This window comes from Adelges cooleyi, unplaced genomic scaffold (assembly GCF_023614345.1).
Source record: "Adelges cooleyi isolate 19-005CV unplaced genomic scaffold, UGA_ACOO_1.1 ACOO_flye_CR_arks_rails_tigmint_CR_PRNA_168, whole genome shotgun sequence".
Lineage (NCBI taxonomy): Eukaryota > Metazoa > Arthropoda > Insecta > Hemiptera > Adelgidae > Adelges > Adelges cooleyi.
Window position 1 is genome coordinate 613,148 of NW_026095825.1, and position 16,392 is coordinate 629,539.

The 16,392-nt window shown below is 32.7% G+C and overlaps 1 protein-coding gene across 3 annotated transcripts in view; it reads right to left on the minus strand.

Moving 5' to 3' along the window:
* Positions 1-1,956: 1,956 nt before the first annotated feature.
* LOC126832991 (bromodomain-containing protein 4-like) overlaps positions 1,957-16,392 on the minus strand; it is a 48,403-nt gene continuing 33,967 nt past the window's right edge. For 2 of the 3 annotated variants that reach the window (XM_050564064.1, XM_050564066.1), the window contains 10 exons: positions 13,100-13,702; positions 5,859-6,055; positions 5,606-5,788; positions 5,360-5,538; positions 4,969-5,213; positions 4,737-4,895; positions 4,626-4,658; positions 4,318-4,552; positions 3,621-4,257; positions 1,957-2,866 (listed from right to left, as the gene is read on the minus strand). In XM_050564064.1, the coding sequence (XP_050420021.1) occupies positions 2,665-2,866; positions 3,621-4,257; positions 4,318-4,552; positions 4,626-4,658; positions 4,737-4,895; positions 4,969-5,213; positions 5,360-5,538; positions 5,606-5,788; positions 5,859-6,055; positions 13,100-13,702 (2,673 nt within the window). In that variant the 3' untranslated portion in view covers positions 1,957-2,664. The remainder of the gene's footprint in view (positions 2,867-3,620; positions 4,258-4,317; positions 4,553-4,625; positions 4,659-4,736; positions 4,896-4,968; positions 5,214-5,359; positions 5,539-5,605; positions 5,789-5,858; positions 6,056-13,099; positions 13,703-16,392) is intronic. The other variant, XM_050564065.1, reaches the window with a different exon arrangement.

The window sequence follows — 16,392 nt, forward strand, 5'->3', positions numbered from 1 at the left end:
CTCAGAAAAAGTAGACGTTTTTTTTTATTTATTTCACTTTATTAAGTGTAATTTTAGGGTATTAGATCTGAATAATTAGACTGGAGGTCTAAACGTAGCCCTATAATTTAAACACTTATTAAATAGGAAATACCAAAATAATCTTAAAACACGATTGTAAAGACAATTTTTTTTTTAAATTATTAAAGATACCTGTAGATATTTAATTTTGGTGATAAAACACTTTAATCTTTAGAAATTCTTCTTTTTAAAACTGCTCGTAATGTTAAATATTATTTTTAAGTAAAAAGTAACTCGTTCAATTTTTAGTTATCATAAAAAGTATTTTTATAACCGGTTAATGAATAATGCTAATTATTGAAAAACAACCAGTATGGTAAGATGATTACTTGTGGGGTCACACTTCGTGTACTTTGAAAGCGACCTTTCGATCACTGCTGCTTTGATGCAAATCTGTGTATAGTGTGAGAATTTAGCACAATAAAAAAGTTTTATTTACAAATGATGCCATTAATCGAGCAAAAAAAGAAACAAGCTAAAACCCAATAAGGTCAATCTAAGATTTCAATAAACATATCAGCACAATATGATCGTTTATCACAGTAATAGCGCTTTAAAGAGTAAAAACGTAGAAATTGGTAAAAAACACAATTTTTTATTTGTATGAAGTTTGAAAACAAGCCATAGACATTTTTTTTTTGTTTTACCACATTATATAAGATATTAGATTAACCTTCTGTCTGATGAGCCATTTCTCGGTTAGGTAAATTGGAAAGGATATTATAACACAATAAGAATATAAATAACCAATATTGAAGCATATATGTGGTACATAAAATTGTATTATTGTATAATCACTTTACAAGTATGTACACAAAATGTTCAGACAATATTCACAATACACAATATATTATATCAAAAATAAATAAGTATTTAAAAGCTGTACAAATAATTATGTTACACATATTTTTTTCACATTACTCGTCTAGTGATTGGTATTTTTTTTATAATTGATTGACCAAAAGTTGTTCGTAAATTGTATTAAGATAATAATATTTATAAACATATGTATAAGGATTTAAAAAAACAAAATTATATACTTTATAATTGTTTTTATCCACATTTTAGCATTTTCATTGTGAATAAAAAAATGACAATAATTTAAAAAAAAATACCAATTAAAAAAAAAAAACAATTATCGTTTTTAGTATACTAAACAGAAGAAATTTTTTCCCAGTTAGAATCCCAAATAATTCACTGGTACATTTTTTCTTTAGCATTATTAAATTTAATCAATAAATCACATGACGCTAATGACTTATAATCGAGATTGAAAAAAAAAAAGTAAATCTATATTATTTATTCAGATTTATAGTGTGTTTTTATAATACAATATACAATAATTTCTAATCTTGAAGATAAAATGTAAAATATATTTAATTACATATAAGTACTTTAATAAATATCATTTAGAAAAAAATTACAAAGAAATAAAATGTATTTTGTGCAAAACGATAGTCTCGTTAAAAAACAAAAATTAATTCAACTAAGTATACTGTTCTAAAAAAAGATAATAATAATAATAATAATTAATAAGTACTAGACAGAACAATAAATGTATTAAGAAGGAAAGACACAGGCTTTTCGTTTAACCAGAAAATGTATTATTAAAATTATTAAACTATGAATATAGCTAAAAAAAAAAAAAAAGAATAATAACAAGCACGTAATAATTAAAATTTTGCGAAGGAAAGTTAGTGTGCTGTTATTTAATTAATAATAATATTTTCTCTTCAACTGGTAACTTAGACGGTGTTTTATAAAATTTGTTATATAATTCCTATAATTGAAATCATCCTTTTTAATAGGGATAAAATCGTATATTAAATAATAATAGGAACAAAATTAATAATAATATATTTATAATTATATTATACATAAAAAAAAATTATTATTACTATAATAATTGTAGTAAATATTATGCACTAAAATTTTGGGTTAATTTACTATTTTGTTATTATTTTTTAGTATTTAATTTGGTAGAGAAAATTTACCTTTCGACATAATTTGACTTACTAGGGTCAAAATAACAGATTAGAAAATTGTAAATTGACCCTGTGTGTCCAATACTAATTATCGTTAATGAGTCTTGTGGATTTATAAATAGTATATTATATTTTAAAAATAATAATAATATGACAGACATACCGCAATTGCACAAAATTTAGTGTAAATTAAAATCATATTACATCTTTTTCTTTCAATAAAAACTTAACATTCCTAAATTGGTTTTATTAATTTTCGTTTTTTATTTATATATTCAATTTAAATATTTTAAGTCAACTCGAAATTAAATTGTAATTAAATTGCACAACATAAAATTTCAAGTCAATACTCATTATACATAAAAAAAAAAAAAAATCATAATTACAATAAAATTAAAAAAAACAAATGGTTAAAATAGTCGATTGCGATGAACAAAATCCTACAAGAACAATAAAGTGTAATCGACGTCTGAAGGACAAGGGCAGGGGGGAGAGAAGTCAAAGAGAATATATTAAATCATCATTAAAAAACAAGTCTGTCAACGTTTGAGTTTTGACAATTAATAAAAAATTTAAACATTAAAATATAATAATAACTTAATTAATTAGTAATCATTGACTACCTAGACTGTGAAGATTCTTCTTTTTTAGGTAGTTGCATGTCCGTAGGAATCTGTTGGTGGTGTGTATTCGGAGAAGACGGGTCTTTTGGCCTTAAGTGGGCCTGATGATGGTAACCAAACAGTTTGGCTCTGTGCTCTTCTTCTTCCGCTCTATAAGCCGCAGCAGCGATTAACGGACTAAATCTCATTGAATCATACCTACAACAAAAATCAATTACCAATTAAGTACATAGACGCAAAAAAAAAAATGAAGTCCTACACCCGATTACATTAGATTATCAGACATTATTACAATCGACATCGATAGATTACTATCAAACATGTTGCAATGACTTATTTCATAATAACTTGAGATAGAACTTTATACAGTTGAAAGTTTTGGGCCGAAGGTTTACGATAGGTAATCGCACTGATCAGATTAAATTATGTATTTTACACAATTCTTGTCAGGGTGTTGACAAAATGTCTCAACAATCGATAACAGCGACATAAGGATCTATTATGGTACAGAAGATTACTACATAAAACTAGATAAGAGAGTTTAGTAAATAATAAAGGGATTTTGTTGAAAGTTCAAATATGATAACCGATAAATAACAATAAATACACAGTTTAGCTTATCTACTTCATTATTATTTTCTACGATAATTACTAATATCTGATAAGAGATATCAGTCTAAAAAATTGATATCTTTTATATATTTTAACATTTAGACAAAACTATAAATCGTTTATTGATATAAATGTAAAAAGTTCCATTCCTAGATTATTTTGCCGAGTTACCAAATTAAATTAAACCATGCGCAATTGAGTTTATAATTTTTCTCTTTTTAAATTTAAGTTTTTTTTTTTTGACATTAGACATTCTTATTATATTAGAGTTTATTTAACACCAGGTGAATTATTAAACCGGACAAATGTGTTATAAAATCAAATATATCCACAAACGCACCTGTACTGATCCCAAGGCGAGAAATGTGTCGGCAAACCTCGTTGAGGATGCCTCGGAGGGGGTGGCAAATAATGTGATGGCGGGGGGACACGGCCCAAGAGCATGTTCATTTCTTCTTCTTTGTGCATCATATTGGGGTCTTTGATAGGGGAACGCTCTCTCATTTTGACAGTTTGTTGGTGGTGTTGCTGTTGCATGTGGTGTTGATGTTGCTGGAACTGTTGCTGTTGCTGTTTATGTTGTTGCTGCTGCTGTTGTAGTTGTTGCAGTTGCTGTTGATGCTGCTGCTGCTGTTGCTGTTGTTGTTGCTGTTGCTGTTGAACCATTTGCTTTCGTTTTTCTTCGCGTTTTGCTCGTTCTCGTTCACGTCCTCTTTCTCTTTCTTTTTCACGTTCCCTCTCACGCTCACGTTCCCGTTCGCGCTCCCTTTCTCTCTCGCGTTGTTGCTGTTCCGCTCGTTCCGTTTCCACGGGATCTGGTTTGATTTGCCATCCCGCAACAGGTCCATAGGGCGAATTGGACGTGGGCAGTCCTCGTCCAGGCTGCAATCGTGCCCAAGGATCATTCATAGGGTTCGGAGGGAATGCGGAAATTGGTGGGAAACCTGTGGGGTACCTCGAAAACATGGCTGCAGCTGCTAAATGAAAAAATTACAAATTAACTTCACTGTCTCAAATTAAAAATTAAAAAACATTACCCATAGGTGAATATCCGGGAGGTAATCCGGTATGATGATGGTGAGCAGCAGCAAATGGCGAGAGATCGTGTGGTGGCCGGTTGGGGGGAAACAAATGAGTGGGTGGCCTCGGTAATTCAGTCTTTGGCACCGGATTGTTTACGGCATTTTTTGATTCGGCCGCTTGCTGCTTTTGTTGATAATGATAGATTTCCCATGCCAACCTCACATGCATAGCGTTCCACTTGCCAGGTTTCTATAGAAATGCAATAATACAAATTAGAAAACCGTTCGACTATGTTGGTATAATATTTAAATATTTCGCTTACACTTGACTTTGTGGGTTTAGACGAATCCGCTAACTGCTCAATAAAAAATTTTAAAAAAACATTTGTAATTAATATTGTAAGTTATGAATTAAGAGACAATAGTAAATTTACCTTGGGAGTAAATGTGGGAACATGAGATGGTGGTGTAAATGGTGTATGACCTATTGACGAATGCAACAAACCCGGAGTAAACCCGGGATAGTTGTTAGACAATAAACTCTGTCTGTAAAATGGCGAGTCGACTCCGCCCAATTTTGGTATTTCTTTGAACTGTAAAATAAAAAATAAAATGGGAAAATTTAAACAATGAGATACGACGACATTTAGTGTTCTCGTTACTGACCAGTGGAGGAGGATAAAGTGATGAATTGGGTGCTGGTTGTATAGTCGAAGCGCTCGGTATGGTTGGGGTAGCTGCCGCCACAGAGGGTATAAGTGGCGTAGCCGTGTGCTGGTGTACGTGGGTGTGTTGATGCTGATGATGGTGCATTTCAGTACGCAAGTAAGGTGTGCCAACAGCTAAAGCTCTTTCTTGTGACGACGCCAAGAACCTGGAGTCAAGTTCTCTTCTCAACATGTCTGCTTGATCTAAAATTAACACATTTGCTTTACAATATTGTTTCTTATTTTAATAAATGTTTTATTTAATATTGTTTGTCAATAACTTTTTCTTCATTATTTAATATATTGTACACAGTTGTAATAACAACTATAAATTATTTTGTTTAACTCACTCGACTGAAATAGCGATTCGGCAGAGAATGGATTATGAGCAGGAGGTGCTGCTTGTGGCAGTGAACTAGGTTGCGAGGTGGATGTGGCCACGGGAGATGAAAACAATGGTGCTGGATACGACGACGGATGTTGCCTGGTGTTATTTGCCGTTGACGATGTAACAGCAATACTGTTGTTACTGTAAAAAAAAAAATGATTAACGTTAAATTTGTCAACATTATCCCTTAACAGACCACACTACTAACCCCATTGGGCCCCAAAGAGGCGGTTTATTATACACAAGACTAGAAGGTGCTGAAGCCGGTACAGCAGATGCTAAAGGTGGCCCGACAGTGGGCGGTAATGCTATTGCCGGAGCGTTAAACGGTGAAGGGGAGCTCAACGAAGCGGAACCTGCAGAGGTTCGACTGAGGTTACTGACGTTGCCGCTGAAACAGATAACAATTAAAACATTGTTTGATCAGGAATGTCACATTAATCATTATAATTTCAAATTACTTATAACTGTCGCGTTCTCGATTCGGACTCGGACCCCGTGGTGAATGTCCTCTGCCCAGCACAGGGTGACTACTCAACACGGAAGGAGTCGTAGTGGTAGCAGTAGCAGCCGCTAATGACGACGTTGCGTGATTAGATGCCAACGCTACACTGGACTTGGTTGATATCACAGACATTGGGGAAGATCGGCTTAACCTCTGAAAAACAAAAATAAATTATTATTATTTTTAGTCAAGTCTATTCATTGTTTAAATTCATTGACATTAATTTAAGTAAAACTTTGTGGCAGGGGAGGTAAGGGGAAATCTATCCTTAGTTTTAACTACAAATGTATTAGAATAGTTCCTTCAAATGTAGACAAACCTCATTTGTAATAAGCCTGTTATTTCTTGGAATGCACACAAATTTGTTTCAATAACCGAATTAAAGTTAAACAAAATTAAGTTCTCCGCTTGATATGTTTTTGAGTTGTAATAATAAATTTAGTCTCTCATTTTGGGTAAGTTAATATATAAAAAATCGATTAATCCTGGTCTCACTTCTAGAAGGAAGAAAAAACTTGACCAAAAATAATTTTTCTGAACTACTTTAAAATCAATACATTTTTGCAATTATACAAAATAAAAAAGTAAAAAATAAATAATTTAACCTTAAGATCGGTTAATACTTTTAAAAAATGGTAAAAGCTCTGCCTAACCTACCTTAAAAGTTACCAAAGTCGTTATGCGACTTGTGTGTGTTCACAAAAGCGAATAATCAGGTAAGTAAAACAAGCTACTATTCTAAAGACAAAAAGAATAGATTATGTTTTATATTCTCTTTGATTCGATTTTGAACTGACTAGACAGCCTTTTTTACAATTAATTAATGGAAATTACACTTTAAAAAGCACATATTTTTTCATTATAGATTCGAGAAAAAGCGTAATTAATGTAAATTAAGCTTAGTCATGCTCTGTGACATAATTAATTCCACCTGACATTTTTAGTTTTAAATATTGAACTGAAAATTCACTTTTGACTTGAAAAACAAATATTTTTAGTTCTAATAGAGGAAATTATAAACAACATTTTAAAACCCGTTTTCCTAATAAAAAAAATAAATGGTGTTTAGGCAAAAAAATCGTGTTTTTGCAAATAGAAAATTTAATATTTAAAGCAGTTTGGGGGGGGGGGGTTTGTTTTTCAGAAATCTTAAAATTTAAAAAGTATATTATTGAAAGACTTTTAAATACTAAAACATTATAAACTTAACAAAATATAAAGCACAAACAAAAGAGAAAGAGATCACTGCAAGAAAAGAGATTAGGTATATAAAAAAAATTTACAATTGAAAAAAAAAAATTGTTTGCGCTCATTTATTCTTATAAAGTTTTATTTTTATAATTAAATGTTTTTCCCTCCGAGTAAATTGATAAGCGTTTGTTCCGGGCCGGAAAGTTTTCAACGTTAATTGTCTAATACCTATTTAAAAGTAAACTCGAAGCTTGTTTGACACAAAGGTGTTGTTGTTTAAGTATTTAACAACAAGCAAGAGAAAGGAGGAGGAACGAAGGGTAAATTAAAACTACCGGAAAGTCAGCAGCAGCAGCAGTGGCAATCCAAGAAGTTTTACAAACCGAAAGTCGATAAGCGGCCGAGGCTTTACAAGGTGGAAAAGTACAGGGGGCGAGAGTAAGGGGAGGTGCCCAGAAATGAAGGGAGGTGTGGTAAAGGGATCTCGTTATAGTAATTAAGAAGGTAACCGCCTCGCCTTCGCCTCGTATATATTATTATATATAATATAGTTTTATCGTTAACAACCGTCTCTCTTCAGACGCATTATTAATAATAATATAGGACGTATTAAACAACAACGCACCGAATAATAGTAATAATAAACAGCATGTATAGACATCTCTCGACGGTTTAACGGAAAGGAAAAATTTACATGCGAAGATTAAAGAGAGAGGGAGAGAGAACACCAGGTACCTATCCAATATCTCTCTGCTTATATCCTCTTTATCTCTCATTCTCTCTCGCACACATTATCCTATGATTATATACACATCAAGCACACAGACACTTTCTTAGGTTTCCCAAGTCTGTTCTCCGCTAGGCCGGAACTCTCAGTATTAATATTAATGACTCCTCTCTCTCTCTCTTAAATCTAGCTAACAAATAATCCCCTCGCCTATTACATAGCACCACCCTCTCCTCTACGAAATAGTGGTAGCAACGTAAAACCAAGGAGCCCAATGATATTCACAAATAATGTTTTAATTATATCTCGTATTTCATAAGTCACGAGTTCAAATTTTTTAATTAAAAATATAAAAAATCCATACTGAAAAACAGAATTAAGTCACATAAATAAGATTACTGTTTAACGCATACATATAAAATATAATATTTAATAGTTACTCCAGCCATATGCAAAAAACAATTTTTTAAAAATTGATACTCTCGTTTATAAAAGTATTTGAGTATTTTATTAAATTGTTTAGTTAGTAATTTATGTGTAAATTGTAATTATAAATGTATAATCCACAACTGATAACAGTCTTTAAATAACACTGTACGACAAAAATATGACCTTTTTGGTACAAGAACGTTATCTAATCTATATTTTGGATTTTTTTGCTGAATCCGAATCTGGCCTCAGAAAATCTCTGATTTTTTTTATTTTCTTTAGTGGTAAAAAATAAAATAAAAATGCTACGTTTATTTTTGACCAGTTCTAGGTTATAAAAATACTGTATTTTTGAATAACCCAAATATAATTCCTAATAGACAATTTAGTTTAAAAAATTAAAGGTATTATTAGGATAACGTTTTTACTTTTACTTGTACACGGTTTGCCGACTAGGCATACAAAAAAAATACTCGAGTACATATATATTTATACCAACATATTTTAACGGTAAAACATAACAATAATAATTGATCTTAATGACGACACAAACGTCGTTAAAAAAACATATATTACTAGTTCGGTGAAACGATTTCGGCGCCTTCCAATCTCGACCGATCTCATCAACAATTAAAATTAGTTATTTATTTTACTTTGCATTGGGGGTTTCTTAGAATTGATTTAAAAATCACTGGAACGACAGTAACAAATTACTCAGAAATAAAATTAGTGGAACAAATGATTTTTTAATTTGTAAAGTAGAGACCAAGAACAAAGAACGTCATAAACAATATGACAATAACAATCACCATTTTAAATTATCGACCAGGTGAGTTGACATGAGAAATAAAAAAACCTTACTAGAATGGTGTTTACAATAACTTAAAAAACAAACCCTCGTTGGTCGGGGTTACAATAGACCATCGGTTGTTCCTGCCTGTCGTAAGGAGCGACTAAAAGGGACTTGTAGTAGGGCAGCAGCTACTACAATATTGTATGTAGGTGCAGGTAACCTACAATGGTAGAAACAGCTACACACCAAACAGCAGCCAGCACATACGGGAACTGTATAACTGGTGGCTGCACTGCGATACGGAAAGCAAGGGGAGACCACCGTAAAAACCATCCCAAAAAATAGCAAAACATGACATCTTCTCAAGTGAAATAAGGACCAAGGGTGTAATTCTTACGAAGAGACAAAGAGGAAGGCAAGTCACGGGGAAGAGTAGAGAATTGCTACAAACCAATCTCACGATTGAATACCAAAGAGAAAAAACAAAGAATTAGATCAAAGAAAGTATAAAATTAATATTACACAATTAAAAGCGTAATTCTTTATAAAATGTGTTAGGAAAACTTTTGACTTACTCGCAAGATTTATGAACAGTGGCTTCTAGTTACAAAAAAAAAAAAACAAATTGGCATGTTTACCTAACTTAGTCTAGACAATTACTTTTTATACGAGTCATACCCATATTTCAAGTTTTTAAAACAGTGGCCAACATTTTATTAAACGCGTGTTTTATTGTTTTGATATTTTTTTTTTCTGTCATTAAGCAAGTCGTTATAAGCTTTGGTTAGGCCAATAAATAAAGATAAAAAAAAAAAAATGGCATTCTGCCATAGGCCAAGTAGCATCTTTGGTAAACTATGCGGAATACACAAAATCGTGGGCAGTAAGCCGACGCGGGTAAACATTCTATAGTTTTCACCCAACCACTTGACCATGGCCAAATTCTTTAATTACACACTTCTGTACACCGTTATTAACATATATTATTAACACTCGTGTATTAATCAACATAGACACCGAACAAGCCGGTAATTACACTGGTAACCCGACACGACTTGAAGAGCAAGAGGTCAATACAGCTAACCCCCTTTCTTTTTCAGCGGTGGCGATAACAAGCCAACATATTATTATAACGACAACAAGACGTAACAACCAACAATTATTATTTTTGTTTTTTGTTTAATACACGATAAACAAATTGATCTTATTAGATTATTAAAAAGTTACTTGAAGTGTCTGTTATCAATTATCATCTACTGTTATCAATATTTTTCGATCATTACAACCAGACACGAAGATCTGACCACTGTGGTACCTAACCAATAAAAATGTTACTGAATTTTTATTATGGCAATCGGATATAAGATTTATATTTTTTATTATATCCTAATTAAAAAAAAAAATCCTACGATTGGGAGTGTTATAGAAAATATGTTGGATCAACAGACTGCAATCTACGGCCGAATGTCATGTCGAAAAAATGTTTCGATCTACTTCTTCTATTATTTAAATATTGACTATAATATGCAAGTTTTAATTTGTTGTACTTGACCTAGTTTTAAGGATGGTCATATCGATCGGACCGATGTAAGTAGGTAATAATGTTTAATGAAGTATTTTCCGCGCGAATCACAATCTTAGTTAATAAAACATTGTGACCGGAAAGCCCGAGGGATTATTGTATTGTTGTGAAACGTTTTCGGAAGTGTAACACGTTTCTAAACTAGGAAACCGAGGACGGGTAGAAAAACGATTTAATAATTAATCGAATTCAATCGTAAACGTCGATAGAAAGCGTTTATACAAGCTCACGCGCACACACACTAAAGGCTTAAGTAGGGCAAACGGGTCATCCTTGTTTTATCCTTACGCACAATTTTGTATAGAAGTGTAATTTGTGTTAATTATAGTTTTTGAAGCTCGACAATTTAAATATTTAAAACCTAAAGAATAAAATAAGATACATAATTGATGATAACATAATATTATTAAACCCGAAAAATCATACAAATTGTGCAAATTAATTTAAAAAATAAATTCTAAACCCAAAATTCAAATGCAACACGACGTATTAAAAAATTGAACAGTGAACACTCAATACTAAATGTAACTTAAACAAGAAGCCCGATAAACATATACAGGACATTTAAGCCTAAAATGGGAAAAAACAATTAAGTTCACATTAATGGTGTAATTTTTTAGTTTGTCTTGAACAGTACTTTGTTAATAAAATTAATAATGGTATAACTGAGCAATGAATTCATTTAAATTCCTATGTTAATTACATGCAGTTTTATAATGCATACATAGACATAAGTTTTGTGAAAATTCAACAAACTAGAAAAATCAATTAGATTTGAATAGTTTTTTAATTATACTTGAAAATATTGTCGCTTTTAAAATTCTGTAACTAAGAGCGAAGCGAAAATATTTACCTTAAAGAGATATACAAATCCACCTCAATTAAAAATCAAAAATCAGCCTATATTATGAAATAATAAAGATCAATCAATTAAATATCTTGGAGTTTACCTTGATGAAAAATTGACATGGAAAGTGCACATAAATAAAAAATTAAACCAAGCCTACACACGATTGAAAATCTTATACCCCCTAATTAATTACAGCTCTACACTTCAGATCAAATGCTCACTTCTACTATACACTTCAATAATAAGACCTTTAATAACATATGCATGCCCTATATGGGCAGCCGCATCCCAAACAAAAATTACAAAATTACAAACGATACAAAACAAATTTCTCAGAATAGCTCTTAAAGCCCCATGGTATATGCGAAACACACAACTCCACAACGACACTGGAATACCATACCTAACCACATGGATAAATGAACAATTTAAAAAATTTCATTCGAAACTAAACACAATAGAAGGAGCCCTTCACTTCAAAATTGGGAAAAGAACCAAAAACCGCCGACTAAAGCCACGTCTCCCACAAGATATCTTACTACCTCCAGAATCATCATCGGTATCATCAGATTAATGACCTAATTAAAACAACTCATAATTTATGTACAATTTGCTAAATTAAAATAATTTATAAATTATTTTATTACTCTATTATGCCTACCTAATTATGTAACTTATTAATTAATATATTGTAAAAACAAGATTATGTTGAAACAATTAAAATATAATAAATAAAAAAAAAAAATTCTGTAAGTATTTGAGTAGTGTCCAAGTGTTTTATAAGTAACTTTTTAACTAATTAATGCCCATCTTAATATAGATCATTTACAATACAAGTTTAATAGTTTAAAGTTTATAGATAATATAGTTATATGACGTAAACCACAAACAAATGTAATTTATACATTAAAATTACCGTTGTCCGTTAACAAATTAAATAAATAATGCATTTGTTTGTGGCCACAGTGTTTAAAAACTATTATTAAGGTTGTAACTGCATTGAACTGTAAACATGTAATATTGTACTTAATCTTCTTTTTATAAATTACATACTTCTCAACAACCGCAGAGAAATAAAATTTATATATAAAGTGAGAAGGAAATATAACGGCTAAAACTTTTGAAAAAAAGAAGGAGGGTGAACTGTATTATATTTTTATTACTCTGATACGAATCAAGACATTAAAAGTTCTGAACCGGCATAAATTCAAAACGTGCCAAAATTAAACCCCCGGCGTGGGTTTAATAAATAATAAAAGTTTAAACGCCGAAGTATTGTGTAAACTTTTACTAGAATTATTATAGCAAAATCATTTTGCGGGCATTCGTTGAGGATTGAGATAAATAAATCATAAAACGTTAAACTGTACATTGTTAAAAAAAAATATTTTGTTTAGGTTTTTGAAAAATTGATAATCGGTCTAGTCACCGGCTTAAATATGACAAAAATACATTAACCACCTTAATAACATCTTCCTTTGTAAAAACGCTTTACCCAAGTCTAGAATAACCATAATTAGTTAAATTTTTCTTTTGTTCACTATTAGGTATTTGTCTTACATTGGCTCGAGTGTGGTAAAAAACCATAAAAAAATAATAATGTAGGTATGTATGTATGTACTCACAGCCGTGGCGGACAGCGACGAAGGCATGTAAGGCGTGCTCCTGTAGGGTGCGTACAGCGGCGGAAAGTGTTGGGGGGGATGGATGGCCGGTTGGTAAGGCGAGCCCAGGTTGGCGGCCGGCGACGGCGGATGCGACACCGTCGGCATCTGGCTGCTAGCGGTGCTGGGTATAGCGACCGACGAGGCGGACACCGTCGCCGTGGACGACTGCAGCGAGGCGTACGGAGGCACATAGCCGGTGGATGCGGCCGGCGGCGGCTTGTACGCGCTGGGATATTGGTAGCCGGACGGCGGCGGCGGGTACGGCGCACCGTGCCCGGGATGGTAGAGCATCTGGTGAGGTGGTTTTTGCACGTACGGCGACGAACAGTGTTGCTGCTGCAGCGGCGACGGCGATTGGCCGGCGGCCGTCGACTTTGGTATATAGTTGGACGCGGCGTGCGACAATATGGGGTGCTGCGACGTCGATGGGGTAATGTAAGAGTTGGTGATGCTCAACGACAGCGCACAGGCTTGCGGTGGTGTCTGATACGTTGTCGGCGGCGCGCCAACCGGAGTTGATGAAGATTTCCTCGAACTGTTGAGACCCGACGACGGCGGTGCCTGAAAAAATTGTTGTAACAAAAAATATTATTATAGATCACTTTTTCCAACAAATTTAACCGGGTTGTATAGTATATAATTTATTAAGTGTATTCATTAAACCTAAAAAATTCAATGGACTCTAAAGAGAATGCTTACTATACAAAAGATTTGTGTACTCATTTAAGGATAAATTAGTATACTTTTAAAAATGTATTAAAGATACGTTTGTGTATCCTTCAGCATATTATTATAACTAACAGTTTTTATTTCAACTTCCTACGTTCCCACCAGTTATGTTTATTATTTAAGCGTAGTTTATTTATTATTATTTTTTATAAAAAACAGACATTTTTTTTGAACTTTTTTTTTTGCATGCCACCATCACAAGTGTTTTTTCAAGTCATAAAATATTTAATCCCAGTTTGGCGCGACTCCAGGCAGTTATATTAACACAGATATACGATATAATAGTTATAATAATGTGTTAGCAAGTCATCAGAATTCCCTGGCTTTTGGTCATTATTCTACTTGGTTAATTATTTCTACTTTTAAAACAAAATTTTGCAGTTTTTAGTTAAATATATTATGTTGTGCATAATTATATAGAATGTGAATAGAAATAAGAAATTAAGTATTGTTTATCCGACCCAAAGGTGATTTTTGTTTACAAGAAAATTAATAAGAAATTATTTTAATCCCAAGAGTTAAGACAAAGGTTTTTCTATACATTAAAAAAAAAAATTAGGTAGTTTCGTATGTAATTTTTAGAGAGTTTTTAAATTTGTTGACTTAGTCTAGTCCAGAGAGAGGCGTAGTTCTTAATTCTATTAGCCACATTACAATTATTTATTAAATAAATAAATGGCTTTAGGGTTGCAAGTTTTACAAAAACGTTATTTATAACCAACAACATTAAAATATAGTTTTAGTTAAATAGGTACTTATTTTAATGAACTGTGAAATGCATTTCCAATTGTATTTCTTTTACCCATCAAAAAAATTACATTATGTTTTCATTCAATAATTAATTATATTTAAAAAAAGTCTTTGAAATGAAAGTTATCTCTAAGTATTTTAAATAACCCAAGTTTCATATACTTATACATACGGTACACAATATTGGTTCACACATACTATGGGCGTGGGGACCTTATAGTAACTTCTTGCCTGAGGCTCATCATAAAAAAAAAACAATCCGTAATTACTCATACTGTACACCGGTAAAATGTTTTTTTTTTATATTTGTTTATTATAAAACACTGTTGTCTACTTAGACAGTACACGACCAAAGCCGTAGGCGTTTAAAAGGCGTGATCAATTAGCGTATTAGAAAAAGCTATTAATATTACTAACATGCACCGTGTGAATGTGTTATGTTAATCGACGGATTGCCTAGACAAAACACCTGTGGAAAAGACCAAATCGCTTGGTTTTCTGTACAAACACAACGCAAATGGGTAATTAATTAACGACAAGAGCGCAGCAGCACGAGTAGCTGTAGTACACGACAAAAGCAATACGATCAGGTTAGGGGCTCGAGGAAAGAGATTCACATTATTATCGTTACAGTTATTAATCGTTATGCGGTAGCACGTTCCGCCGGCATTGCTGTTGGCCATTAGCAATTAGCAAACACCGCCATAAATCCCATAAGCTGTAGGTCGGGTTCGTATAAGGTAACAACAGTAAACTAATAAGGATGTATGTACTTTTTTTTTTTTTTTTACCTCTCGGAAAACCGACCACGGGTAGTAATATTTTTACAACACGACGAGCGCGTGCTAAACATGAAAACGACAATAATATGTTCTCAATAATACATCATATTGCGTGATTATTGGAACAAATGCCGACCGCGGTCGTCGTCGTGTACGATACACGGTCTTGCCCTTGGAATACCGATATAATATAATTATTATGGCCGCGTACCGCATGCCGAGATAATAACATAATAATATTAATAATAATAGCAAAAACAATGACAACCGCAACGGGAAAAAGACCAAAGCGCGCGACATCGCAAAAAGTTTGAGCCGAGAATGGACAAGTAAAGAGAAACCGGTCGGCGAAGAGATAGGCCGTGCGATGAATACACGATGATGCGTTGTTGCCACTTATGACTCACACTGTGTTGGAGTTGGCGAGACTGACGAGAAACACGTGGGAAAGATGAAATCGAGAAAACTTTGCGCAACTTTGACTAACCAGGGGAAGTTTTTAAAGGCGAAGGACATGCTTCAGAGACCGAAATAGCAGTTACGAAATGTTGATTATTCATTTTTTTTATCTAAACCAGTCCAAAAAGATGGCTGCTCAACAATAGGAAATGGGCAATTTTCGAAAAAAAGTATTAAAAGGTAAATAAGAGAGGAAATACTGATAAAGAGATAATGTAGTGATTAAAATAGTACATTGATAACGGAGAACAAGGTGATAATAGATAAAATAGTAATAATCATCAACTTAAAATCGGGTCTGAAAACTCCCTACACAGTAAAACGTAGTCGTTTTTTTTAATATGGCAGCCACGGGCGTTTATTGATCAGCCGTCACCTTTTTTTTTTGTGCGTAAAACATACTGGAAAAAACGACTAAATTTCTCCGTGTAGGGAGTTACCAGACCGGGTTTAGGGTCGTGGTAATAACAATGGCGCAGTGATTAGGTTAAACACCCTCTAAACGACTCCTTGCTAGTCATGACGACATTT